This window comes from Eumetopias jubatus, unplaced genomic scaffold (genome assembly GCF_037043125.1).
Source record: "Eumetopias jubatus isolate StellerSeaLion01/CBP00866 unplaced genomic scaffold, mEumJub1_p1.0 scaffold_10, whole genome shotgun sequence".
Lineage (NCBI taxonomy): Eukaryota > Metazoa > Chordata > Mammalia > Carnivora > Otariidae > Eumetopias > Eumetopias jubatus.
In genome coordinates, this window is record NW_028274816.1 from 86,002,446 (window position 1) to 86,028,323 (window position 25,878).

Here is a 25,878-nt window from a genome sequence, read left to right on the forward strand (position 1 = left end):
GCCACCCAGGCGCCCGTGAACATATTTTCTACAACAAAATCTGAGTGCATCTGTTCGGGTAGTTTAACAAAATACGTGAAATTAGAAATTAGAATGGTTTAAAAAATCTAGGACAGGGCGCCTGGGTGGCTCAGTGGGTTAAGCGGCTGCCTTTGGCCCCAGTCATGATACCAGGGTCCTGGGGTCGAGCCCTGCCTCAGGCTTTCTCCTCGGTGGGAGCCTGCTTCTCCCTCTCCCTCTGCCTGCCACTACCCCTGTTTGTGCTCTCTCTCTCTGTGTGTCAAACAAATAAACAAAATCTTTAAAAAGAAATCTAGGCTATATGGTTGATATACACACACACACAGACTCGTTCAGCGGCGCACGCTGCTTCTGTTCCGTCTAAACTGGCAGTTCCTCATTTGGTCACTAGGTGGCACTTGGCCAGTGTCAGGCAAGTGTAAAAGGAAACTGATGAACACTAGGGTAAAGGCCAAAGAGGGACTCACTTGCTCAGTGTTCATGCAGAACCTGGATGGGCAGTCCCCGGGGGCCCGTTGAAAGAGTTCATTTGGCTGAGCCTCTACTATACTCCTGTGATGGACTTGAGATGTTCGGGATTTAAAGGACTCTGAGATTTGGGCTAATTTCAGTGCAGACACAGCAGGCCAGTCCTGGGAGGGTGCTGGACCAGATGCAAGCTGTCACAGCTCTGGGTCCCCTACGGACAGAACCAAGAGAGGGGTGCCTGGTCCCTCACCAGATCCCAAGCCCAGCACGGGACTCAGGGCGAAGTGAGAGTATTGAATGGATGGATACACATCTTTGTTCCTTAAAAATAGTTTCAAGGAGAAACCACTGTGTTCTAGAAATATCTATCAGTACCACGCTTCTGAGCAGCTCAGGCAGGAGGTGAGCAGTGGCTGCTTCTGCTGCTGGCAGTGTTCTCTGGCACCGCCATACCCTGAATGTACGTTCGTGTCTTCTGCAGGTGCTCTTAGATCTTACGAACGAAAGGATTTTGTCATGCTGTGCTCCAAGGAAGCTTTTCTCTAAGACCGTAGATACTTACTCCTGTTAAAATTTAAAAGGAGTATTGCATTAGATCTGCTTCTGTATGTACTGCTGGCTAAGCATAAGAATGTAATCCAGAGTTTCGACTAGCTTTCAGAACCTGAACAGGATTTGGTATCTTTTGCAGTGAGTGTTTAACTGTCAGACTCTCTACACTTTACACAGGCTCCTAGAGAGCTCCCGGGATCAGAGCAGCTTGCCCTGCACTAGCTGAGGCAGCTGCAATGGAAAGAATGTGGCTTTGGAGTCAATTCCTGGCTCTGGGTTCAAATCCTGATGCTACGACTCATTAGCCCTGGATCTTCAGTAATTACACAAATCTTTTTTTTTTTTTTAAAGATTTTATTTATTTTTTGAGAGAGAGAGAATGAGAGAGAGAGCACGAGAGGGAAGAGGGTCAGAGGGAGAAGCAGGCTCCCTGCCTAGCAGGGAGCCCGATGTGGGACCCGGTCCTGGGACTCCAGGATCATGACCTGAGCCGAAGGCAGTCGCTCAACCAACTGAGCCACCCAGGCGCCCTACACAAATCTTTTAATTCAGTTTTTTCATCTGCAAAATGAGGATGTTAATACTGACATTCTTCATTTATCTAATCAACCAACATATTTTTGAGTTCCTCGAGGACCTGACAATCTGGTGTGTGTGGCAGACATGTCTCTTAGTGTTGAGCATATTAAATAAGAATAATAAGAATGTGTTTTTTAAATTTATATTTTTTAAAGATTTTATTTATTTTTTTGTTTGAGAGAGAGAGCACACGAGCAGGGGCAGAGGGAGAGGGAGAAGCAGGCCCCTCGCAGAGCAAGAAGCCTGATCTGGGACTCGATCCCAAGACCCTGGGATCATGACCTGAGCTGAAGGCAGACGCTTCACTGACTGAGCCACCCAGGCGCACCAAATAAGAATGTATTTAAACTGGAGGTGGATGGTGGTGATGGTATCATGACATGTGAATGCATTTAAGGCCACTGAACTGTGTGCTTAAAATGGTGAAGGTGAACATTTTCATATTATGTGTATTTTACCACAACTAAATAAAGTAAGATAAAAAATTATATAAAGAACCCAGCTTGATCCTGGCACATAGTAGATACTCAGTAAACATCCACTAAATTAAGGAGTAAATGGTGACAAGGAAGGACCAAACAGAGTTTCTTCTCTCAGATACAACCTTGGCACAACTAAGCCCGTCAAGGGGAAGAGATGGCCTTTCAATCTTGTACAAAACATGCCACCGGGTCCACAGATGGAGGAAGACTGCCAGGCCTTCTGTAAGGCCTATCCTGACTTCTTGCCTCAAGCTCAAGATGGCCTTATGGAATGCCTTCCCATTTCTCAGACATCATTCTGGAGTATATAAACTGAGCAGCTTCATGAAGGATACCCAAATGCAGTTTCTGGAATTCTGTTGCACTTTTCATAATGAAGACAGGCTTTAGGTAAAGACTAGTGGACAAAGAATAAAGTTTGGTCTGCTCAGAGACTAATGGACCGAACCTTCAAGGTCAGTACCTTTTTGACAGAGAACTGAAGCTCCAGGATTATTCTAAGTGGAAGACGAAGAACACTCATCTTTCTTTTTCACTTTCCTTTTGTTTTTCTTTTTTTGGGGGGGGGGGAAGGGTGAAGAATGAAAGAAGAATCGCCTTTTTTTTTTTTTTTTAAACTCAGGTAGGAGTTACGGATAACTCCCAAGTACCTGTGCAAATGAATATGATTAACTTTGCTACTCCAGAAAAAAATTTTAATCCCAAAGTCATTTATTTTGGCTTTAGAATAGACTAGCATTTGTGTCGGATTTTCTTGCCTAATTACTTTTTGCTTAAGCTTATTTTAAAATTGTTTTAAATTCCTTTAGTGTGACAGCCTAGGGAAGTGGGGGGTGGGGAAATGGGCCACAGAGAGGATCTGAACTAGAATTGCAGCTTTCCTATAGAAAAGCCTCCTCATATGCTGCCAGTGGGAGAGCAAAATTGGAATCAGCTTTCTGGAGAACAATTTGGTAAAATATTTTTTAAAGTCTTAAAAATATGCTTACTCTTTGATCCAGTAATTCCACTTCTAGGAATTTGTCCTAAGGAAGTAATCAAACAAGCATGCAGAAATGTAGGAACAAGGCACTCACCACAACATTTGTATTGGCAAAAAAAAAAGAAGAAAGAGTAAAACCAATGGAAAACGTTGAATACTATGAAATTGATTAAATAAACTGTCTCTTTCTCCAGCGTGTATAGTCATGTCTGATTATAGACTTTTGAAATGCTTGCCACATCTTTCTAAGTGAAAAAGAGAATAAAATAGTGGGCACAGTTTGAAACCATGCCTAGACACAGAGAAGGATAGGTGGGGAGACAGATGGGTAGGGGGTGGACGCCTATCTGGAGAGACACATTCTGCAGTGTTAACTTTGGTATTGCCGAGTGGTGAAATTGTAGCCGATTTTGCATTTTTTGTGTGTTTTTCAGCTTTTCTATTTGAACATGTATTGCTTTGTAATTAGAAAAACCAACAATCCTATAAATTGTTTTAAAGATTTTATTTATTTATTCATGAAAGAGAGAGAGAGGCAGAGGGAGAAGCAGGCTCTCCGCTGAGCAGGGAGCCCGATGCGGGACTCGATCCCAGGACCCTGGGATCATGACCTGAGCCGAAGGCAGATGCTTAACCATCTGAGCCACCCAGTCGCCCAACAATTCTATATTTTAAAAGAATATATGTTTAATGTATCAATGAACACATTCAGTGTTGCTATATAATACCCACAAAGTGGGTAATCTGAATGCACATAAGGTAGACGGAATGTATTTACTTCAGGGTCACATTCATACAAGTGAATTATCAGCAATCATATTAAATATATAAAATCAGATGTACCATAGGTTAAATTATGTTTCCCAAGAAAAAGAACCACATTCAGCAAAAATCTGTGAAGGCGCAATTAGAGGATCATGTCGGTGTCCTATTTTCTGATCCCAGCACTAGGAGGTAGACAATTCTAGAGCTAGGAGTACCACAGTTTTGCCAAGCTACAAAGACTGGCCGGTGGGTTTTCTGTGAATTATGTGTAAAAAATGTTTATTGTCCAGATAACACTAGAACAATACTGGCAGCATTTAAAATCATTCTTAATTCTCTGAAAGCAAACCCCACTTAAATTTTCTACTGTGTCCCCTTCCTTATCTCATTATCATCATGCAGAACTCCACATCTCAACAGGGAAAGAGTGAAAGCATAAGGTAAATGACAATCATAAACCTTTGATGACCCCAAAATAGCTCTTGGCTCACATTTTCAAGAACTCTGCTTTATATAACCAGCTGCAGGGAAAATTTGTTCTTCACTGTTTGCAGCCTCAGCTCTGTACACACGATGGGCTTCTCTTTTATTTGCAGTTCCTAAATTCTGAAGACACCATGTGGCTTCACTGAAGGAAAAACCTTGCAGGTCTGGCTCCCTGTTGTCTCAGGTCAGATGGAAAAGCCTTTTGTGATTAACTCGGCCACAGTGTGTCCTTTGGTATTTGGAACTTCAGTAGGAGTTTTTATTAGTTATCCACATTTTGAATGCTGACTCAAATAAGCTGCCTACAATGGAAAAAGCAGATAAATCTAGCCCTTTTGACGCCAAATCGAATCCCCGTTCTCCCACTGGCTGTGACCTTGAGCAAATTCACTTAACATGTCGGGTCTTGGTGTCCTCAGTCAGGAGAATGGGGCCTTCCCATTTCACCTCGAAAGGCTGTTCTCTGTCAGCCATGAGGCTTTGTGCCAGCAGGGGACAGTTAGTGGTCTCTCTAAACACACTGCCTTCTCCCACTTTGTTTCTGACAGTTTCCTTATGCTGCCCCACCTCCCCAAGAGCCCGTGAAGACTCTGAGAAGCCTGATCAACATCCGGAAGGACACACTAAGACTCGTAAAGTAAGTTCCCCTGGGGTAGGGCTCAGGCCAGGTTCTGGGTGCAGCGCAGCCGACTCCCCCAGAGACTTGTGAAGCAGTTTCTGCCAGCCCCGGAGTCTGATCCCCCAGGGCTCAGGGACGTGAGCTGCCCTGGCACCGACCGAGCAGCCCCGGCCCTGGAGATTAGGTCTTCCTGCATCTAGATTGTTCAGAACTTGGCGTCTGTGTTTGTGAAGGATTTTCCCTTTCCTGGAAGCAGTCATTATTATCCTTGTTTTATGATTTTTTTAAAAAAAGAATTATTGACAGAACAACTGAATTTTGCCACTGCTTCAGCAAGCCTAGGGAAAAATGGGATATTTGAAGTTGGAATATAAAGTCCTTATTTTATTGCTTAAATTTACTCTTCATCTCATGTGTCCTTCCTCTGTAGTGCCCTCGGCTGGTTGGTTAATCATCGTCATCAACATTAATTATCATCAACACTTGCCTTCTCTGTGCGATCCCTAAGCTAGTGTAATTTTGACACTGATGCTGCAGATAGCGTGCCAATCTGCTAATGCACTCACTGGTCCCCTGGGAAGGCAGATTTGGCGAGGGCAAATCACAGGTCCCAGATTTTTCTAAATGGACAAAGGAAGATGTCAGTCCTGTTAACATTAGGAGGTTTATTTCTCTCAGATAATTGTTTTAATATAACAACTTTATTAAGATAAAACTCACATGCTGTACAATTCAGTGGTTTTTAGTATTTTCAGAGTTGTGCAATCATCACTACCATCGAATTTTAGAGCATTTTCATCACCCCCCAGAAGAGACCCTGAACTCACTCATGGTGACTCCACATTCCCCCCCAAAACCCTCTTCCAGACCTAAGCAACCACTAATTTACTTTCTGTCTTTCTCTCTTCATTTTTATATTTCATTTGTCCCTGAAGTTTTGACTGCTTCCCCAACTATTCCCCCAGCCCCGGAGTCCACTCTGGGGACCAGGCAGCCTCGGAGGGAGGTGCTCTGCCGGGGAGCAGCCTGCAGCTGGGGGCTCGCCCTCCCTGGGGCTCTTCACCCTCCCTGGGGCAGTCCCCGAGGCAGCAGAATGGATTGAGGCTCCTGAGGTCACTCTCTGCACTGTGTTTCTCTCTCATCACGCGTGGCTATGGCTCAAGTGCTGGCTATGGCTCAAGGGCCACAGCTCCAGCAGAGTGCAGTGCTGGGAGGCGCTAGCAGAACCCCGCCTGGAAGCCGAAGACCAGCTTGCTTCCCAGCTCTGCGAGCACCGAGCACTGAGCTCACATAAGTCCCTGAGCTTAGAGAGCAACACCACACTTTACCTTTCACGGCTGTTGTCAGGATTCAACAAGATAATAGGAGGAAAACACCTGCTATTCAATAACCGTTAGAGTGAAGGGTGTTCTTGCTGTTTTTCCAAGATCATGGAAATAGGGTAGATTCTGATTCATAGATTTCCAGGTAAAGTTGGAGGATTGAACATCTTTTGCTTCCAGGCAAAACCCACTAACGAGTATTTTTTAAAAGCATTAATCCAGACGACCTGGGGGGTTGGGAAAGAAGCCACAGCAGTGCGGTTTAGGGACTAGAACAAAGGCAAGTGTTAAATAACTTAGCAGGCCCTGGAGATCAGAATCCTGAGTGAGCAAAAGGAAAAGCTGAGAATCACCCAGTTAAACTGTTACCCCCGAAGGCTCAGGAATTGGCAGTACCAGGACCTCTGGACACCGAGATGGGAGGCAAAAATGAAGAGGATTGGTGGGAAGCATGCTGAAGAGGCTGTCAGATCCCCCCCTTTATGCTGCACAGCCAGAGTTGCCCTCCGCACACCCTGGCGGAAGGCTGGCAGACGATTCTCAATGGAAAAGTTAAAACAGAGACTCTGGACTCAGGGGACCCAGGCACAGCTAAGGTTGAACGCAATACTAAAAATGGGGGCTAAGTGAATTTAGGTACACTGGATGTTGAACCCTCCAGCTTGCCGCCCTCACACCTTCTGCCCCCAGGCCTTCGTCCAAAGAGAGGAACACTGTCTCTGAGGAGTAGAACCCTCCCGGATGGGAAGACCAAAGAGACTGGCCTTGGAGTTTCCTCCAAAGACCCAGATCAGTCCCTGGGGAAGCCCAGGGTCCCCAAACTACACCATGCACTCAGAGTTCCAATTAGGGCTTTTAACTTTCGTTTTTTAAATATTTTATTTTATTTAGTGTGCCTGGGTGGCTCAGTCGGTTAAGCGTCTGCCTTCAGTTCGGGTCATGATCTCCAAGTCCCGGGATTGAGCCCCATGTTGGGCTCCCAGCTTAGTGGGGAGCCTGTTTCTCCCTCTCCCTCTCCCCCTGCTTGTGCTCTCTCTCTCTCTCTCTCTCTTTATTTATTTGAGAGAGAGAGACAGCACCCACACAAGCCGGGGGAGGGGCAGAGGGCAAGGGGAAGCAGACTCTGCACTGAGCATAGTGCCCAACCTGGGGCTCATCCCAGGATCCCAAGATCATGACCTGAGCCAAAACCAAGAGTCAGATGCTCAACTGACTGAGCTACGCAGGCACCTTAGGGTTTTAAATTTCTTTTTTTTTTTAAGATTTTATTTATTTATTTGACAGAGCCCACAAGGAGCAGGGAGCCTGATGTGGGGCTCTATCCCAGGACCCTGGGACTATGACCTGAGCCGAAGGAGACACTTAACCAACTGAGCCACCCAGGCGTCTCTGGGGTTTTAAATTTCATAAATATGAGCAGACAACCAAAGATTCTTCGATGCATAAGGAATGTCCATAATATGAAAGACAGTGGCAGAACAAACCAACGGGGGGGGGGGGGAAGACTCAGAAATTAAAAACATAGTAGCAGAAATGATAAAGCCAATAGAATGGAAGAGGAAAAGTTGAAACATTCCAGAAAGTGGAGGCGAAAAGGTTGAGATACAGAAAAGAGGAAAGAGACAAAGAAATAGAGTGCCGGTGTACAAGGTCGCACATCCAACTAATGGTTCTGGAAAGAACACAGAGAATATAGAAGGAAAGAAATCATCATTAATGACATAACTAATTTAAGAGAATTTCCCAGAACCAGAGGGCCTGAGTTTCTAAATGGCAAGGACCACTGGAGCGCCCAGGTCAATGGATGATAAGGCGAAGGTCCTACATCATAGGAAAACAGGATCAGCAATCAGAATAGCTTCTTCTTGGGAGCAACACTAGAAGCTGAGAGATAATGCAGCAATGCTTTCAAATGGCTTTTTAGAAGTATTTATAACCTAGAACTCCTTACTCAACCAAACTTCCAATGTAGTATGACTGTAGAATAAAATCTCTCAAAGAGTTTGTCCCTCCGACACATCCTAGTGGAAGAGGGGCCCTGCCACAAGGGAAGCATACCCTGAGGAAGAAGTCAGGAGATGCAGGAAGGAGGTGGCGGGGACTCGCCAGGGTCATGGGGGAGGGTGGTCCCTGGAGGCTGTGTGCAGGCACACAACAGGCCTGGGATCCACTGGGCACCTCCTCAAGAAGACGAAATGCATGGAGCACCTGGCGCTTCTGAACATGGAGAGAGATTTAACCAGCCAGCAGAGGGCTAGGGTTTGGGTGGGTGATAAAAGACAGAGAAAACAGAGCCACTGAAAAAGGAAATCAGCCCAAACTCCCAAGAAAAACTGATGCAGGAAAAGACAAATAATCAGCGATTACTCTGTGGCTAGGCTGGGGATCATGTGAATATAATCACAGGAATGCAGACACGAAGGTGCTGAGCTACCAGAATCATGAAGTCCGCACTGGGGGGCGGGCGTACTTATATGGGGCAGCGAGAGGAAAGAGAAAGAAAACCTGGCTCCCATGGTAGGAAGTCCGTGGATAACACCTGAAACTGAAAAGTCAAGAACCGTGTAAGCATGTTCTCTAGAAACGTGCAGGTAAATGCCAAAATAATCAGCTAAAAGAGGTAGAGATGGTTTCTGAAGAGGAGGAAGGGGAGGGGTGGGGCCTGCTGCTTTTGTGACAGGCCTCGTGGAAACTATGTGAGTAGTAACTTCGATTACAGTAAAAACCAAAAAAAAAAAAAAAAAAATCTGGCCAATGCCCGAGCGTTCACTAGCACTATGAAGTATCAGATACCACTGAAATGCCCCCCCACAGTGTCATGAGGGACTCGGCCAGCATTCAGAATGAAGACGTCGGCCTAAAGTCTATGGCCATGGAGAGAAGCTCACAATGTATTAAGTTAAAAAAGAAGATAAATTTAAAAATACTGATTTGCTATCCCCCAAATGCTGAGTCTGTGTCGTTTTCCAGGTGTGCGGAGGAGGTAAAGACCCCTGGAGAAGAGGTTGGCAGAGCTAAAGTCCGCTACAACGTGGAGTTCACCTTTGACACTGACGCTCGGGTGGCCATCACCATCTACTATCAGGCCACGGAAGAGTTCCAGAATGGGATTGCCAGGTGAGAACCAGAGACCAGGTGAGCCGCGTCCTTCCCACACGGGTGAGGGTCCATGCCTTCCGCGCTCGCCCATGGAAGGAAAGGTGTTGTTACCGCCAGGTGAGATCTGGCTCCTGAATTTGGATTTTCGTCCCAGAGCCCCACCTCTTTACCTTTTCCCTGCAAATTGTGCCATCGTGTGCAGTGGCAGGTGGCCGCAGAACCTTTCATTTCATCAAGATGCTATTAAACATCAATTAAGCGGCCTTTCTGCGGATGGGTGGGTTGAATGGATAAGTTTAGCGGCATGACCGAGCAAGAGCAAAGGAAACGGATGATAAAGGAAATGTTTTCTTTCCTTTCCTTTTCTGTACCTAGAGCCTGCTGATGAGACCAGGCGTGGGACAGAGGAAATGGCCCCTCTGTCTGGGCTCAATACTGACTTTTGCTTTGCTTCCCTCTTTGCTCAACAGCTACATCCCCAAAGACAACAGCCTGCAGTCGGAGACGGTGCACTACAAGCGAGGGGTTTGTCAGCAGTTCTGCCTGCCCTCTCACACCGTGGACCCCTCCGAGTGGCCGGAGGAGGAGGTGAGCGGCCTCTGGACCAGGCGACAGGCTGCTGGGCGGAGGTGCAGGGGCCGGTTCCTCACGTGGACCCAGAGGGGCCTAGGGCCTCGTCCAGACTACGGCCAGCAGTGTCCGGGCTCCCTGGATGCTCGGAGGCCACGCTGTCCTTTTCAGCCCTGTGACTCCTTCACGCCCTTAAGAGATACCTAATGTCGTTAATTTTTCTGTTCCAAAGTAGCCCATTCACCTCACATACTTGGAGAAAGCCATGCTTGGAGAAAAGAAACTGCAAGTTAGAGGGTTTTATAGCCACAAGGCTTTAGAAAGAAACCGTGGCCTTCAATGAAACAGACTTAGGTGGTCACGAGGTTGATGAACCAGAGCGGAGATGAAGTTAATGCTTTTCTTTTTTTTTTTTTAAGGTTTTCTTTATTTGAGAGAGAGGGAGAGCATAAGCAGGGGGAGCAGCAGAGGGAGAGGGAGAAGCAGGCTTCCCGCCGAGCAGGGAGCCCGATGCGGGGCTCGATCCCAGGACCCTGGGATCATGACCTGAGCCAAAGGCAGACGCTTAATAACTGAGCCACCCAGGCGCCCCAAAGTTAATGCTTCTTGACGACACCTCCCTCCCTGATGGATTACTGTGCCATTTCAACATGTTAAGTCCTTTTTTTTTTTTTTTTTCTTTTCTCTCCCTTCAGCTTGGCTTTGATCTGGACCGAGAGGTTTACCCTTTAGTGGTCCACGCCGTGGTGGATGAAGGAGACGGTAATGGGCATTTTCTGTCTTCTTTCGCTGTACACACTGCCCTTTGGTGGTGCACGAACAACAGGCCCTCTCCATCGGGATCAGGCAGGTGGTCTCTACGTCCCCGCGTGCTCCTCAGGCAGACGAGAGCAGCACGGGTTACAGAATGTGCCCCTTCTCCTCACAGCCCAGAGCATTGGTTTGCTGGGTACGGGGAATTGGGGAAGGTAGACGGGCATCAAGATGTGGTGTTGGGCTTTCTTCCTCATCCATGTGCCTTTATTTTATTTTATTTTTTTCAGAGTATTTTGGCCATTGCCATGTACTGCTGGGCACTTTCGAAAAGGTGAGTAACTTCACAGGGCCTCAATTTTATTACTTTTAACTGGCTTTTGTGTGGGGACGCGGGCAGCCCTGTCTGCCGGCTGCCTGAGTGCAGCAGAATGGGTCCGGCTCGGAGGATGTGGTCAAGCCGGAGGCTACCCTGGGGTCTAGTTCCAGCACCTGCTGCTAACTTGCTGTGTGACCTGCAGCTCCCGAGGCCGCAGTTTCCTCTTCTTTTTTTTTTTTTTATTTATTCATGAGAGACAGAGGAGGAGAGAGAGAGGGAGAGAGAGAAGCAGGGGGAGCAGCAGAGGCAGAGGGAGAAGCAGGCTTCCCGCCGAGGAGGGAGCCCGATGCGGGGCTCGATCCCAGGACCCTGGGATCATGACCTGAGCCGAAGGCAGACACTTAACGACTGAGCCACCCAGGCGCCCTGCAGTTTCCTCTTCTTAAAATGGAAAGGTCAGGCTGGGTACTTGGAAGGCCCTGCGGGTGTGAGGAGTCTGTAATTGCAGGCATGTATAATCGAGAGCAGTAACCAGGAACGCCTGGTACCTTCTTGCCCCGCCCCCGCCTCCAGGTCATAACTGGCCTCTTTCGTTCCAGCACGCAGATGGAACTTTCTGTGTCAAGCCCCTCAAACAGAAACAAGTGGTAAGTACTTGACGGCCAGGGCTCCTCGGTGCCCCCCCTTCTTTCTTTTGATCTTTCTCTTTTTTTCTCTTTTGCTAAGCACCCTCCTTTCTCTCCCACTGCCCTTTTTTTTTTTAATCGAAAAGTGAAAAAGGGAGTACTGTTGTGTGTTAGAAACTCCTTGGGTGGCCTGAAAGGAATACTGATGTTGGGTGTCTTTATTGTTCCAGGATGGCTGGTGTCGAGGCGGCCATTATCTGAGCAAAAGGCTTGAGAAACGAAAGGACAAGATTTGTCTCTTGACATTAGGTTTAGGGAGAGCTCTTTTTATTTTAAGATGCCAGGGTGAGAGGGCGCCGGGGTGGCGCAGTTGGTTGGGCGGCTGCCTTCGGCTCAGGTCATGACCCCGGAGTCCCGGGATCGAGTCCCGCGTCGGGCTCCCTGCTCGGCGGGGAGCCTGCTTCTCCCTCTGGCCCTCCCCCCTCTCATGTGCTCTCTTTCTCTTTCATTCTCGCTCTCTCAAATAAATAAATCTTAAAAAAAAAATAAAATGCCAGGGTGAGGAACACTCCCAAGCTAAAGGATAAAGTGTTGGGGTCCATTTCAGAGCCAATTAGGGCCCTGGGCTTAATTCATCCCACCACCGCTTTTCTAAAATCCCAAGTTTACTGGCCATCTGCCCCCTCCCAGAATGACCAGCAAGTTATGCCTGTGTCTGCTCCTAACCCCTGCTAGGTGCCAGTACTTTTTTTTCCACTTTTGCCAGAGTGGAAGCAGAGTCAGAGAGAGTGAGGAGGGGAGAGTGGTGCCGGGCGCATTGGCAGGCCCCCCTGCAGATGGGTGATAGATGCATTATTCATTCTTGGGGGTTAAGTGTTCTTGCCTCTTCATGAGGTCAATAGCAGTCAGTAACACCTGAGTATAAATTTGTTGATAATAGCCTTTCCAATTTAATCAATTAGTAGGTTGAAACAAGTTTTATTTTTTTTATTTTTTTTAAGATTTTATTTATTTATTTGAGGGAGAATGAGAGACAGAGAGCACGAGAGGGAAGAGGGTCAGAGGGAGAAGCAGACTCCCCGCTGAGCAGGGAGCCCGATGCGGGACTCGATCCCGGGACTCCAGGATCATGACCTGAGCCGAAGCAGTCGCTTAACCAACTGAGCCACCCCGGCGCCCCTGAAACAAGTTTTAAAAGGCAGAGGGGAAAACAGATCCTGAGCCCAGGGTACTGCCTGGGAAGGCCAAGCCTTGGTGAGTTGTCTCATGGGGAGGCCTCATTCTCCAGGACACCTAGAGCGGATGGAAAGGGTAGGGTAGCTCAAGGTAAATGGTTTATCTATTTTCCTGTTGCCGGCTTGACGTTAGCAGCAGACTCTGTCAAACTGGAGAGTGGGCTGTGAAATCAGTGACAGGCTCAGTCCTAGGGGAGGACCTCAGTGGGGCAGAGGTGAAGCAGAGGGGGGAGTGGGCTCACATAGAGAAACAAGGGAAGGGCCTGCTTTGACACTGACGTGGCCCGGGCTAGGGCAAGTGGGCCTTGAAGTTGGGGTTTTAAGGAATAGGGCCAGGAGGGCTCCTTGGCCGTGTGGGTGGTGGGGTGGCTCGTGCAGGCGGAGGGGCTCCGTCGGCCTCTCCTTCAGGGTCCTCCTCTCTTCCTTGTCTCTTCTCATGTCTCTTCCCTTCCACTCCTTCCCTTGCCTGTTTCTCCTCTCTTTCTTTCTCTGTTCCATTCCTTTATTATTTTTTTCTAAGATTTATTTATTTATGGGGCTCCAGGGTGGCACAGTTGGTTAAGCGTCCGACTCTTGATTTCAGCTCCGGTCGTGGTCTCAGGGTCCTGGGACCCAACCCTGCATCAGGCTCCGTGCTCAACGGCGAGTCTGCAGGAGGTTCTCTCTCCCCCCTGCTCCTCCCCCTGCTTGTGCGCTCGCTCTCTCTCTCTAAAAATAAATTAATCTTTAAAAAATAAAATCTTTTTATTTATTTATTTATTTTATTTTTTATTTTTTTGGGTTTTACTATTTATTTATGACAAATATCCCACATCCGTGATCCTCTCCAGTCAGAGGTTCTCTGAAACGATGCCATCAGCCTTGGCCAGTCGGAGGATGGAGTCATCGGACTCACCCATCCTGCGAATGGCCCCACAGATAGCGTAGGTTTTGAACGGGCCGTTGAACCTGCCCATCACCTTATCAACCTCGGCCACGTTCATCTGGATGGACGCGTGGTCCTTGGCGCCAATGATGCGGTTGCTGGCGGAGCTTTTCCGCGGCACGTACAGGTCCACGAACTCGCCCGCGTCATTCTGCATGTCGAGGGCGCGCCTGCTGCCGCCGCCACCACGAGCTCGAGCGCAGAAAAAGCAAAGATAAAATCTTTTTAAAAGAAGATTTATTTATTTTAGAGAGAGCGCGAGGCGGGGAGGGAGAGAGAAACTTTAGCAGACCTGGTGCTCGGCATGGAGCCCGATGCAGGGCACAATCTTGCCGCCTGATCATGACCTGAGCCAAAACCAAGAGCTGGACACTTAACCAACTACACCACCCAGGCGCCCCTCCTTTCCTTTATTTTTATAATGTCCACACTTCACTTCTATTATATAGCTAATGCTTTTATTTTGATGCATATTCTTCCACCCTTTTGCCAGTCTGTGCCTTTCTCAACTATGCTTTCCTAACAGTGAGATGCAGTGCACGAATTAGTGTTGGATTTGTGAACTTTTATGTTCCCTATTGGGCATAATGGTGGGTGAATTAAACATTTGATTTTCTTTTCCCTGTCAAAGGGAAAACATAAGTAAATAAAAGCATCCTTTACTTGTCTAGGCCTTTGATTTTTTTCATTGTGAATCAGTAGTCCTTGGTTACCAGAGAAGGTTTAGGGGCGTGTTCCCACTTTCTCTCCATCGAGTCAGCCTGCCCTTGAACTTTGCTGTTTGCTCTTCAGGTAGATGGCGTCAGCTACCTCCTTCAGGAGATCTATGGAATTGAAAACAAGTACAACACACAAGATTCTAAGGCAAGTTCTATCCAAAATTCTAAATGTACTTTTCCCAGGAGGCAGAGGGAGAAACGCTCTGATGAAGCTAGGATCTAGGGATTTAGCATGCCAAACTCTGGAATCAGTTTGGCCCGAGGAGGGTATTTTCTTCCTCATTCCAGATGCTTATGCTTATATCACTTTGGAAATGAAAAGCATCGGCAGGTTTGGATGAGTTCCTCTGCAGAGGTCTGGCCGCTCGGTTACCCGGCTACCCTGCAGAGTTCCCACGTGGCCACTGCCCTTCCCCGTGTGGTCTTCTTATGTCTCTGCCCCGACCATCTGAGCCCCCTAGGATGGCTTGCGATAAACAGCTCCCAGAATAAGTGAAACCCAGTATGCAAATGCACTTGCTAAACTGTAAAGTCCCAAGTAAATGTAAGATTTTATTCTTACTCCTCGTCTCAGCTCTTCAGGCAAGCAGGTTGTATAGAAAAGAGAGGACACCAAGGTCTTTGTGTCACTGGCTACGTTTCTGTCTCCTGGGACAGGTGGCTGAGGATGAAGTAAGCGATAACAGTGCTGAGTGTGTGGTGTGTCTCTCAGATGTCCGGGACACTTTGATTCTGCCCTGTCGCCACCTCTGCCTGTGTAACACGTGTGCCGACACCTTGCGCTACCAGGCCAACAACTGCCCCATCTGCCGACTGCGTGAGTCCCAGAGCTGCAGGCCAAGACCCAATGGGAGGGTCTGCAAACTGACCGCCTGACCGCCGCGCGGGAGGGGGGACTGTGGTTTGTGCCCCAGCTCCTGTTCATCCTTACTCCTGCACCAGCATGGCTTGATGCTCTGTTTCCTTCTTCTAGCCTTCCGGGCACTGCTTCAGATCCGGGCCATGAGGAAAAAATTGGGCCCCTTGTCCCCAACCAGCTTTAACCCCATCATCTCGTCCCAGACGTCTGACTCGGAAGAGCATTCGGTGAGTTGGGCTGGGCACCGGGACCACCCGGGAAGCAAGCGCTCTGGTCTCCTTGCTGGTGCTTTGCATCTTTCATCCTTCTTTACCTGACTTTGCAACAAGTAATTAAACCTTGGCAAGCTGCAGTGTTTAGTAAGCTGGCTGAGGTCACGTTGTGTTAAAACCAACCAGTATTACAACGGAAAATTGGATACTGATCATTAAATCCCCCTTTTCCTCCTTGGGAATTCGGCGTCCAGTTAATATTCACCGAGCCTGGGGCAGCCTGCTTGCAGCCTCACCCCAGTCGGGAGCTCCCTCTAAGCAGGAACAAGGGGATGATTGTTTTGCATTGGAATACCATTTACTATGTTTATCTGGGTCCTCGAAGGAGGTAACCGTTTTTCTTTATTCCATTTCATGGCTCCAGCAACTGGGAGCCAAGTGGATGACATACTTCACTTCTGTGTCACGGGGCAAGTAGATAGCGCTAGAATGCAGCCTGAAGCTGTGTGGTCCTAGCGGACACTTTCTCCAGATTCACACACCAGTGGAGGAGAGTCCTCCTTCAGTACGTGGTATTAGGATAATTAGTTAGCTATTTACGGAGGAAAAATCAGCTTAGAACCTCACTCCTTACCAGATTAACGAGTAAATTCCAGACGGAGTAACTGGTTAACTATATTAAAGCAAAAGCAAAGCAAACCAAACGTTAAAGACTGAGAGTAGCTTCTAGGTGAGTGTTTGGTTGACTTTGAATGGGAGAGGACTCTCTAAGCTTAAAAGCAGAGGAATGCTACAGAAAAAATAAAGTGTAGATTTTACCACATAAAAAAATTAAAAGTTCAGTTGTGTAAAAGATGTGTAAAGGATTAAAATTAAAAGGCAAACCATGAATCACTTAAGGAAAAAAAATGCCTTCACAACATTTATATCAGAGAGAAACCTAGTATCTTTGCCATGGCTCCTATGAATCAAACAGAAAATAAATGGACAAAAGATATTTTTTAAAATTCTCAGAAGAGGAAAAACATAAAAATTTAAAATAAAAAAAAATAAAATCCTCAGAAGAGGATGCCTAGCTGGTTAAACATCTTTTTTTTTTTTAAGTTAACCACATTAAAAATCCACAATATGCAAATTAAAATGAGATACCATTTTTCACCTTTCAGATTCGAAAGCTTTTCAAAAGAGACTCCATGGGGGGCACCTGGGTCGTGCAGTCTGATAGCTTAAGAGTTCCTTCCGCTCAGGTCAAGATCTTGTGGTCCTGAGATGGAACCCCGCATTGGGCTCAGTGCTGAGTGAGGAAGGAGTCTGCTTCAGATTCTCTCCTTCCCCTTCCCCCGCTGCTCCTCCCCCTGCTCACTTGCACCACATGTGCCCTCTCTCAGATAAATAAATTAAATAAATAAATAAATAAATAAATAAATAAGGGGCGCCTGGGTGGCTCAGTTGGTTAAGCATCTGCCTTCAGCTCAGGTCATGATCCCAGAGTCCTGGGATCGAGCCCCACTTTGGGCTCCCTCTTCAGTGGGGGGAGGGGTCTGCTTCTCCTTCTCCCCTCTGCCGCTTGTGCTCTCTCTCTCTCTCTGACAAATAAATAAAATCTTAAAGAAAAAAAGTGTGGTTTACAGTAGGAAATGTCGGACGTTGCTAAATCCCCAGCATGAGTAGAAGAGGTAGGAAATGTGGACTCTATGAAAAGGGGACGTATATGAAGGGAAATGTTTATGTTTGCTGACAAAAGCAGGATATAAAATTGTTATTTACAGAGTATATAACTGTGTAAACCATACAGAGAAAAATATTGGAAGAAAATACACCAGAATGGTATTAAAAGTTTTATTTTGGGAGATTTGATTATTGATTCTTCGCCCCCCCTTTTTTTTTTACCTTTCTGTATTTTTCAAACTTCCTGTAATGAACATATATTTCCATTACAATAAAAAAAAAATAAACATTACTGGGGCGCCTGGGTGGCTCAGTCGTTAAGCTGCTGCCTTCGGCTCAGGTCATGATCCCAGAGTCCTGGGATCGAGCCCTGCATTGGGCTCCCTGCTCCGCGGGAAGCCTGCTTCTCCCTCTCCCACTCCCCCTGCTTGTGTTCCCTCTCTCGCTGACTCTGTCTGTCTGAAATGGATGAATAAAATCTTAAAAAAAATAAAAAATAAAAAAACATTACTAAGAAGTTCATCTCTAAGTGGAATCTCAGAATATGGGTTTCTTTGACATTTTATCTTTCTTTGGCCTCTTACAGAAGCTCTTCTTGCCAGACCAGATGTAAAAGAAAACATTTTTCAGTGTAGAGCAAGAAACACGATCATGCCATAAAACAAAGAGTACTTAATTAATTTTTCAACCCGTCTCTGATTGCCCTAGTCCTCAGAGAACATTCCACCAGGCTACGAAGTGGTGTCTCTTCTGGAAGCCCTCAATGGGCCCCTCACCCCATCCCCAGCGGTCCCAGCCCTCCACGTGCTTGGAGATGGCCACCTGTCAGGAATGCTGCCCTCCTACGGCAGCGATGGCCACCTGCCCCCTGGCAGGACACTCTCCCCGCTCGACCGCCTGTCTGACTGCAGCAGCCAAGGAATCAAGCTCAAAAAGAGTCTTTCCAAGTGAGTGGTTGGTGCTCAACCGTGTTGACCCTGGGGTCCCTGGTGATATGCTTTCACTCCGTCTTTCCGTCCTCAGTACCGGCTCATGTCCTGGGTCCCCAAGGGCAGGGTAGACCCTTTGGGCTGTTCCCAGAGCTCTTTGTTTCATGGAAGACCTGGGGCTAACACTCATGCAGAAGGTTACCCCACTCCTTAGGGGGCGGAAATAAGGTGGCATGTGGGTACTTAGGAGAATCCAGACACACAAATCTTGTGTGTTTTTGGCAGGCGGACAGGGTATGTGAAGAGGACATCCCTAGGGTCACTGAGGCCCATGGGGAGCGTAGTCTGAAGACTGAAGGAAATTATGGTCTGTACCTGTACCTCTTAGGCATTTAAACCCAACTAGGCACAAGCCATGAGAAGCTTTCTGTGGCAGAGTTAAGGAGCATATTTTATAGATAAAAATAATTGAGACCCTAAAAATGTCAGTGGTTTTTTCCTGGTTTGGACACGAGTTATTGAAGGAGTTAAAGGTAAAGCGGAGGTTTTCTGACACCCAGAAGAACTCCCAGTCCCTCCCGAGGGCTCTTTCCCACCTCCATCCTCCTTCTTGAGACCTGGGTTGCCCCCCCCTCCCCTCCCCTTCCCTCTGGGCCTTCTTCCTGTGGAGTCTGGCTAACGGGAGTACAGGCCAGTTCCATTCTTTACACGGACACTGGCTTCAGATGCTCCTCTCTCTGGACTTTTGCAGGTCTGTGTCCCAGAATTCTTCCGTGTTGCATGAAGAGGAAGATGAGCGTTCTTGCAGTGAGTCAGAGACCCCGCTCTCTCAGAGGCCTTCAGCCCAGCATCTGGAAGAGGTAATCTCGTTCTCCGTTTCTTAGACCTGCAGGTACTTTTGTCCCACCGGCCTCTCCAGGTTCATCCGCTTTCAAGTCGCTCCTCAGGCCGAGGTTTCCTTCCGTTCCTCCTTTCAACAATATATTGAGCCTGTGTTAGGTGCCAGGTGCCATTTTGTACGCCGAGAACAGTAGCAGTAAGGAGACAACAAAAGTCCTTGCCTTTGGGGTGCTGATATTGGGGTCGTCTTGATATTGGGGTTGGGATGGACCCCAGGGCAGTAAAAACTGGCTGTGGATCAGTGTGTCAGATTAGGGGAGAGAGGGAGCTCAAGGCTGGAGGTGGGGGTTGCTGCCTTTAAAGAATAGTCTGTGGACAGAGATGGAAGGAGGTAAGAGTGAGTGTGCAAATGTCCGGGGAAGGCGGGTTCCAGACACAGGGACAGTGGCTGCAGAGCCTGGCAGAGGTGCGCTGGGAGCCCAGTGCAGTGGGGTGCTGCCCGTGAGCCTGCAGGGTGATCTTATGACACCTGCTGTTTGTACGGCAGTGAGCTAGGTGAACTGCAACGGGCAAAGATGATAGAGCGGTCCCTGACCTTGGGTCCTCGGGGTCTGGTTGGGGACAGGACATGCACACAGTTTACAGCACTATGTCTAGCACATAGTTGTTCAATACGTATTTGTTGGGTGGGCGAATGATGCTTTTTCTTTGAAGATTTATTTATTTACTTGTGAGAGAGAGAGCACGCGCATGCACATGCTCAAGTGGGGGAGGAGCAGAGGGAGAGAATCTCTGCTGAGCGTGGAGCCTGACACGGCACCCATTCCACAGCCCATGAGATCATGACCTGAGCCGAAACCAAGAGTCGGATGCCTAACCGACTGAGCCACCCAGGCGCCCTTGAGTGAATGAATCTTAACTACAGAGAATGAATGAACATTAACTATAGAGAGCTCCCCCCAAAGCAGGGACAGAGCGGTGCTATGGCAGAGACATGAGAGAGTATGTTAAAATGGAGAAGACCAGGGAGGTGTGCTGGAGGAGTAGCATGTAAGCAGGATCTTGGCGTTTTTTAGACTCAGAGAGAAAAGCAAGAGAAGCATTCTAGGTGGTGGGGCAGTCCATGCAAAGGCCCAGAGCCAAAGCTGGGGCGCTGAGCAGGCCAGGGGTACGTGAGAGCGTGGCCCACTCAGTTGCAGACCAGGCTCCCAGAGAGCAGCTGAGCCCTCGGCAGGACTCCCTGGGTCAGGCAGGATGGAGTGCCTGAAGTCCAATAAAAACAGAACTTGGGGCGCCTGGCCGGCTCAGTTGGTAGAGCTTGCGACGCTTGATCTCAGGGTCATGAGTTCAAGCCCCACGTTGGGTGTGGAGCTTACGTTAAAAAAAACAAAACCTTGGGGTGCCTGGGTGGCTCAGTCTGTTAAGCGGCTGCCTTCGGCTCGGGTCGTGATCCTAGGGTCCTGGGATCGAGCTCCATGTCCAGCTCTGTGCTCAGCGGGGAGCCTGCTTCTCCCTCTCCCTCTGCCTGCCTGTCTGCCTGCTTGTGATCTCTCTCTCTCTCTCTCTCTCTCTCTCTCTCTCTCTCTCTCTCTCTGTGTGTGTGTCAAATAAATAAATAAAAAATCTTAAAAAAAAAAAGTTAAAAAAAACAAAAAAACAAAACCACAGAACTCATGGAGAAAAGGGGGTGGGGACAGAATCCCCATCTGCCCGGGCCGGGGTGAGGGTACGGGCGCAGGTGGCTGCTAGCTGGGTGTCAGGAGGGGGTCGGGAGGCAAAGGTGGTGTTTGTGTGAGGTCGGTAGAGCTGGAACTAACCCGATATCCAAGTGGGGCCACGTCACAGGCTGTGAGGCCTCTGCTGGTTTTGTGTTCTTCAGAAGGAAAGCTGTTTCTAATCCTGGGAAACCCGGGGTGTTCCCGTGTCACAGCTGCTGGGTGACCCGTGTCACCTGAGCTCCAGCCTTTGTATGGCCCGAGCAGATGCTGAGCCTCCAGCAGGATGTGCTGACCGAAGTCGGCACCTCCCCTGGGAGGCAGCCCTTCCAGCCCAGGGCTGCGGGGAATGAGGCAAGAGAGACTGCCCCTGCTCTGCACGGAGCCTCCTGACGCTGGGGCCCTCGGCCCTCCCGGTGCTCCCTCCTTCGCCGGGCCCCTGGCCCTCACACCCTTCCTCCGTTCCCTCCAGGAATGTGGTGTAACCCCAGAAAGTGAGAATCTTACTCTGTCATCCTCGGGAGCTATTGACCAGTCATCTTGCACGGGGACGCCTCTCTCTTCCACGATCTCCTCCCCAGAAGGTACATGAGGGAGCGGGAGCGATTTCACGTTGTTCTGCTCTGCCCAGTCCTCGGCGCTCCCGACAGCCCCTCCGGAGGGACTCGGGCCGGCAGGTTGATACTGAAGCTGCAGGAAAACCAAGCCCCTCTCAGAGGCCAGGGGGTCCTGCTGACAGCTGTGGGGAGGGCTCATCTCACCCCCCGGCCCTGCCGTCATGGGCTCCTTGAACGCTGACTCAGGGACAAGCAGATCCTTGCTCCCTGAGTTGAGTCTGAGCTCTAAAACGTGAAGGAGCAGAGCCTCGGAAGACCTGAAACGTAAACCTTTGTCGGTGAGGGTGTGGCGGAGGCCACTGTCGTCCCCGCTGCGTGAGCACAGGGAGGCCGCTCTGCTCCTCGGGTTGCTCCCAGAAGCCATGCCTGACCTCCCATCTCCTTCCTTCCTCCCCTGGCTCCGCAGACCCTGCCAGCAGCAGTCTGGCCCAGTCGGTCATGTCCATGGTGTCCTCCCAGAGCCAGCACTCCCAGATCAGCACCGACACGCTGTCCTCCATGTCCGGCTCCTACATCGCCCCTGGCACTGAGGAAGAGGCGCTCCCCTCGCCGCGGGCCGCCAGCAGGACCCCCTCAGAAGGAGAGGTAGGGGAGGAGTGGGCGGGCATTGTCTCTGCTGCTCTGGGCTCTGCACATGCGTCCAGAGTAGCTCAACCCAGCGCCTGCCAGGGACCCCTGCCAGGTCGCCCGCTGTGCTGGGAAGTAGTGCCATGGAAAACAAGGTGGGGCCGTTGAGTCAAAGCGTCCTCACGCCTGACTCCTCCGCCTGGTGCCGTGTCTGTCCCGAGGACCTGGCTTGGGTTTGCCAGCGGGCCGGCTGGGAGAGCAGCGGTGTCTGTGCCTTGATTTCTGTTGCTCTTTGGCAGATGATGCCGGCAGCATCCGCAGACAGCAACTTCATCGGCCTGGCCGCCGAAGAGCAGGACGCAGAGGTACTGCCCATAGCGGGCGGCAGGGCTCCCTCCCATCAGAGGGACTGTGGGCACGGGCGGGGGGTGCGATGGGCCGGGGGCTGTTCTGGAAGAAGCCTTCCGAGGTGGCGTGTTTGGCTCAGTCAGGGGTGGGGTGTGGTGTAGAGGGAAGGGTGGCCACGCACGCTGGTCAGCGGACTGTCCCTTAGCACAGCACAGTGGTTGCCGTGTAACAGGCGTCCTGGAGGCAGTCCTAGAGGGAACTCTGCCCGGCCAGACCCTAGACCTGAGGATGTGGTCGTCCTTCGTTCGCTTAGGATTTACACAGAATGACCGTGGCGCAGGCACCTCCTGGCACTGGGAGACGTAAAGACCCCAGGGACCTGGTTTTAGCCTCCCCCCATCCCTCTGTCCCGACTCTATACCCTCACCCAGGGGCACCTGGCTGGCTCAGTCAGAAGAGCATGCCACTCTTGATCTCAGGGTTGTAAGTTCGAGCCCCACGTTGGGTGTAGAGATTACTAAAAGAGAAATAAACTGTGCACTCATCCCGGAGCCCCACGGCAGGTGGTGGGGACGGGATTAAGGTTCCACATAGGATGCCCTGACGGAGGTGCTCAGGAAGTGCATGAAATGCCCAGGTCACAGTGAGGGCACTAGAGCTTCTTCTCGAGCCAGGTGCTCTCATGGGAGTAAGTTTGGGATCCTAAGGAATTTCTGGAAGTTTTATGATCTTACTATTTGCTTCTTCATTTGACAACGTTTATTTCCACCTTCAAGAGATGGTATGAGCTAAACTGTTACCAAGGCTAATCCTGACATTCCCTGGGCACCTCTGTAACGGGGCTCAGACCTGGTCCCCGTGGGCAGACCATGCCTCCCCAGGCAAACTCTGTCTCTGCCAGGCCTCCTAGGCTTCTCAGCCACGATGGGAAACATATGCTGTTGACGAAGGCCCTGGAGTGAGATACCATTAGGCCAGTTACTTCTGTCTTCAGCTGCTCAATATATTCACTTTACTGCTTTTATAGACTCACAGCCCCTTCCTTCTGTCCTAGGGGAATGATGTTATAGAAGAGGACGGATCGCCCACACAAGAAGATGGTAAAAGACCTGGTCTTTTGCTCCCTCTTATGAGATTCCTTTCCTGGGTGATCTTTAAAGGGTACAGAAAGGGGCACTGGTATGACTCGGTGGCTCTACTCAGTTGTGTGGCTGTTGGGGAAAGCTTGTCTTCTTGATGGACTAGCAGAGCCAGCGGAGTATTTGAGGACCACAGTGGTCTTCTTGGCTCTTGCCAAGGATGTCCGGACGAAGCTGCTGCAGAAAGGCACACAGGGAGCGCTGTATTTGCGTGGACCAGGTTCTGAAGCCTCTCGGGCAGCCCCCGTCGCCTTCCTTCCCGCTTCTGCTTTTCAGCTGAGTCCACAGAGCTGCTCTGGCAGCTCTGATGTGTAGCAGCAGCAGTAAAACAGTTTGCTCCACTTGGGAGAAAGGCCTGTTAGGCAGCTGGTTTGGTTCTGCGTTAGCAAAGAAGATGGCTGACATTTCAGTAGCAGAGAGACCTTAGGGGCCAGCGGGCACAGAGAAGGTGTGAGAAGGAGCCTGACACCTGCAGCTCAGCGTAGACAAGCTATCTGTAGGCTGCCGTAATGACTTCCTTTACTGTGACTCGGGCCTCCGTTATATCTTCAGATGGACGTGTTCTGTGTCCAGGAAGGCTGGGAGAGAAGGAATGATCTCCAGAGCAAGGAAGTGGGAAGAGGAGGTGGGGCTGGGAGAATCCCCTGGGAACGGACTCTGCCCCGGCTCCGGAGCCAGCATCTCTGCCCTATGCTGCTCTTGAGGGGCCTCCCGCAGCAGGGCACCTCCCCGGCAAACCTGGACCCCAGCCTGGACGCAGATGTCATCCTTGTTGCTTCTGCTTTGGCACTGGCCGCTGCTTGGCGAGTTGAGGGGTGTGTGCATGCTGGCCTGACCACTCTCGCCTGACCCAGTCGCCCCGAAGGAGGGCCTGGCCGCCAAGGCTGTGCCTCCGCCACACTTGCACGCCAGCCCAAGACAGGGTCGGGCGCTTCATCGACTTGGTTGATGCCTTCAGTGCTCGAGGTTCCCAAGTCTCACCCTCTGTGATCGCTTCCCCCCCCCCCACCATAGAATGTTCGCTTCTGAAAAATGCAGGGTGGCGGGCGGTTTCCGCCTGACATTCCATAGCCCACACAATGGATTTATGTTTTTTCCTCTGCCTTTCATCAAGAGAAAACCGGAGGCGTGGGGGAAGCTAGAAAAAATAACATCTGAAACCTTCCCCTTCCCTTTACACGTCCGTAGGTTTGTGCTCAGACCCTTAAAACACACTCAAAATAACAAACTAAGTTTCATAGGAAAATAAAACAATTTTGTGGAGGTGGTGATCCTGACTAATATGCAAAATTATGGAACCTGAGACCTTTAGTTTTTGTTTTATGTATTTTATCATTTTACAGAGCCTTGTGGTCATAAACCCCCGACGGGCCCTGACAGACGCAGGCAGGAGCAGGGGCAGCCTCTCTCCATGCCCCCTGTGCGGCTCTCTGTGGAGCCTGCGTCCCGCGCCCCCCCAGGGGTCTCCGCACCTGCTGGGAAGGGGCCAATTCAGGAGACAGGGCAGGACAGGGCAAAAACACAGACAGGCCCACGCAGTTTGATTCCTTTATTGTCCACTCTTTACCCACTTAATTACTGTCTTTTTTTTAACATATGATTTGATTTTTTTTGTCTCCATCCTTAAGATTTTTTTTTTTTTAAGGACAGCAAAGCAGAGGAAAAATACAGCCAGCCCCTCTCTAACTGCGTTAACTCCGTTACAGGCCAGAGGACATGCGCATTTCTAGGTATGGAGTGTGACAATAACAATGACTTTGGCATCGCCAGCGTGAAAGCACTGGACAATAAGCTGTGCCCTGAGGTCTGCTTACCCGGTGAGTGGCAGTCTGCTGAACATGAACTTGGTGGGAGAGACTCCCCTGCTCGCACCCCTGCTCGCACCCTGGGACACCCACCTCCTGCCCTGCCCGTCCTGCAAGAAGGCCTGGGCTATGCTAGGATGCTGGAAGCCAGATGCTGGAAGGAAGCGAGGAGGCCTCGGGAGAGTCCTTGAACTTTGTGCAGACAGCAAACCTTGCTCTGAGCAAGACTGTTAGGACAGGAAGACAGGAGTAAAACCCCCTCTCCTTCCGAATTGGCCTGACTTTTCCGCCCTCCACCCCGATCCTGGGGCGGGGGGGGGTCCCATGGCAGGTGGCCTGGTCTTGTTTTCATCAACAGGAAGTTTGAGGCAGCCCTTGCCTCTCTGAGAGGGTCTTAGAAAGATAGCCTGAGTCCTGGAAAAGGGGATCCAATCCCTAGCTCCTCGGAAGGAATTTGTTTAGTTAGGAGCAGGGAGGAATTTGAAAGCCGGACGTGGTTTCGATTAGCACATGGCTCTCTGAGCCAGTGAGCTTTGGGTTACCAGTCGCATTTACTTACTATACTTGGATCCCAAAGGAGAGAGAGGTCAGGGGTCGAGGATGACTATGCTCCCTGGAGCCCTAGCTTTAAATTTGGTCAGGACTATTAACGTGCCC

At 49.6% G+C, this 25,878-nt stretch overlaps 1 protein-coding gene and 1 pseudogene across 7 annotated transcripts in view; one reads left to right on the plus strand and one right to left on the minus strand.

Annotated features, from left to right (window-relative positions):
- The window catches only part of RNF157 (ring finger protein 157), a 77,336-nt gene that overhangs the window by 43,742 nt on the left and 7,716 nt on the right, over positions 1–25,878 (plus strand). For all 7 annotated transcript variants that reach the window (XM_028112331.2, XM_028112334.2, XM_028112335.2 and 4 more), the window contains exons 3-18: positions 4,884–4,972; positions 9,247–9,393; positions 9,846–9,963; positions 10,641–10,707; positions 10,989–11,032; positions 11,617–11,664; positions 14,596–14,667; positions 15,180–15,339; positions 15,496–15,608; positions 17,970–18,208; positions 18,942–19,050; positions 21,218–21,329; positions 21,769–21,947; positions 22,229–22,294; positions 23,332–23,377; positions 25,123–25,233. In XM_028112331.2, the coding sequence (XP_027968132.1) occupies positions 4,884–4,972; positions 9,247–9,393; positions 9,846–9,963; positions 10,641–10,707; positions 10,989–11,032; positions 11,617–11,664; positions 14,596–14,667; positions 15,180–15,339; positions 15,496–15,608; positions 17,970–18,208; positions 18,942–19,050; positions 21,218–21,329; positions 21,769–21,947; positions 22,229–22,294; positions 23,332–23,377; positions 25,123–25,233 (1,720 nt within the window). The remainder of the gene's footprint in view (positions 1–4,883; positions 4,973–9,246; positions 9,394–9,845; positions 9,964–10,640; positions 10,708–10,988; positions 11,033–11,616; positions 11,665–14,595; positions 14,668–15,179; positions 15,340–15,495; positions 15,609–17,969; positions 18,209–18,941; positions 19,051–21,217; positions 21,330–21,768; positions 21,948–22,228; positions 22,295–23,331; positions 23,378–25,122; positions 25,234–25,878) is intronic.
- Positions 13,649–13,993, minus strand: LOC114216067 (small ribosomal subunit protein eS21 pseudogene; annotated as a pseudogene).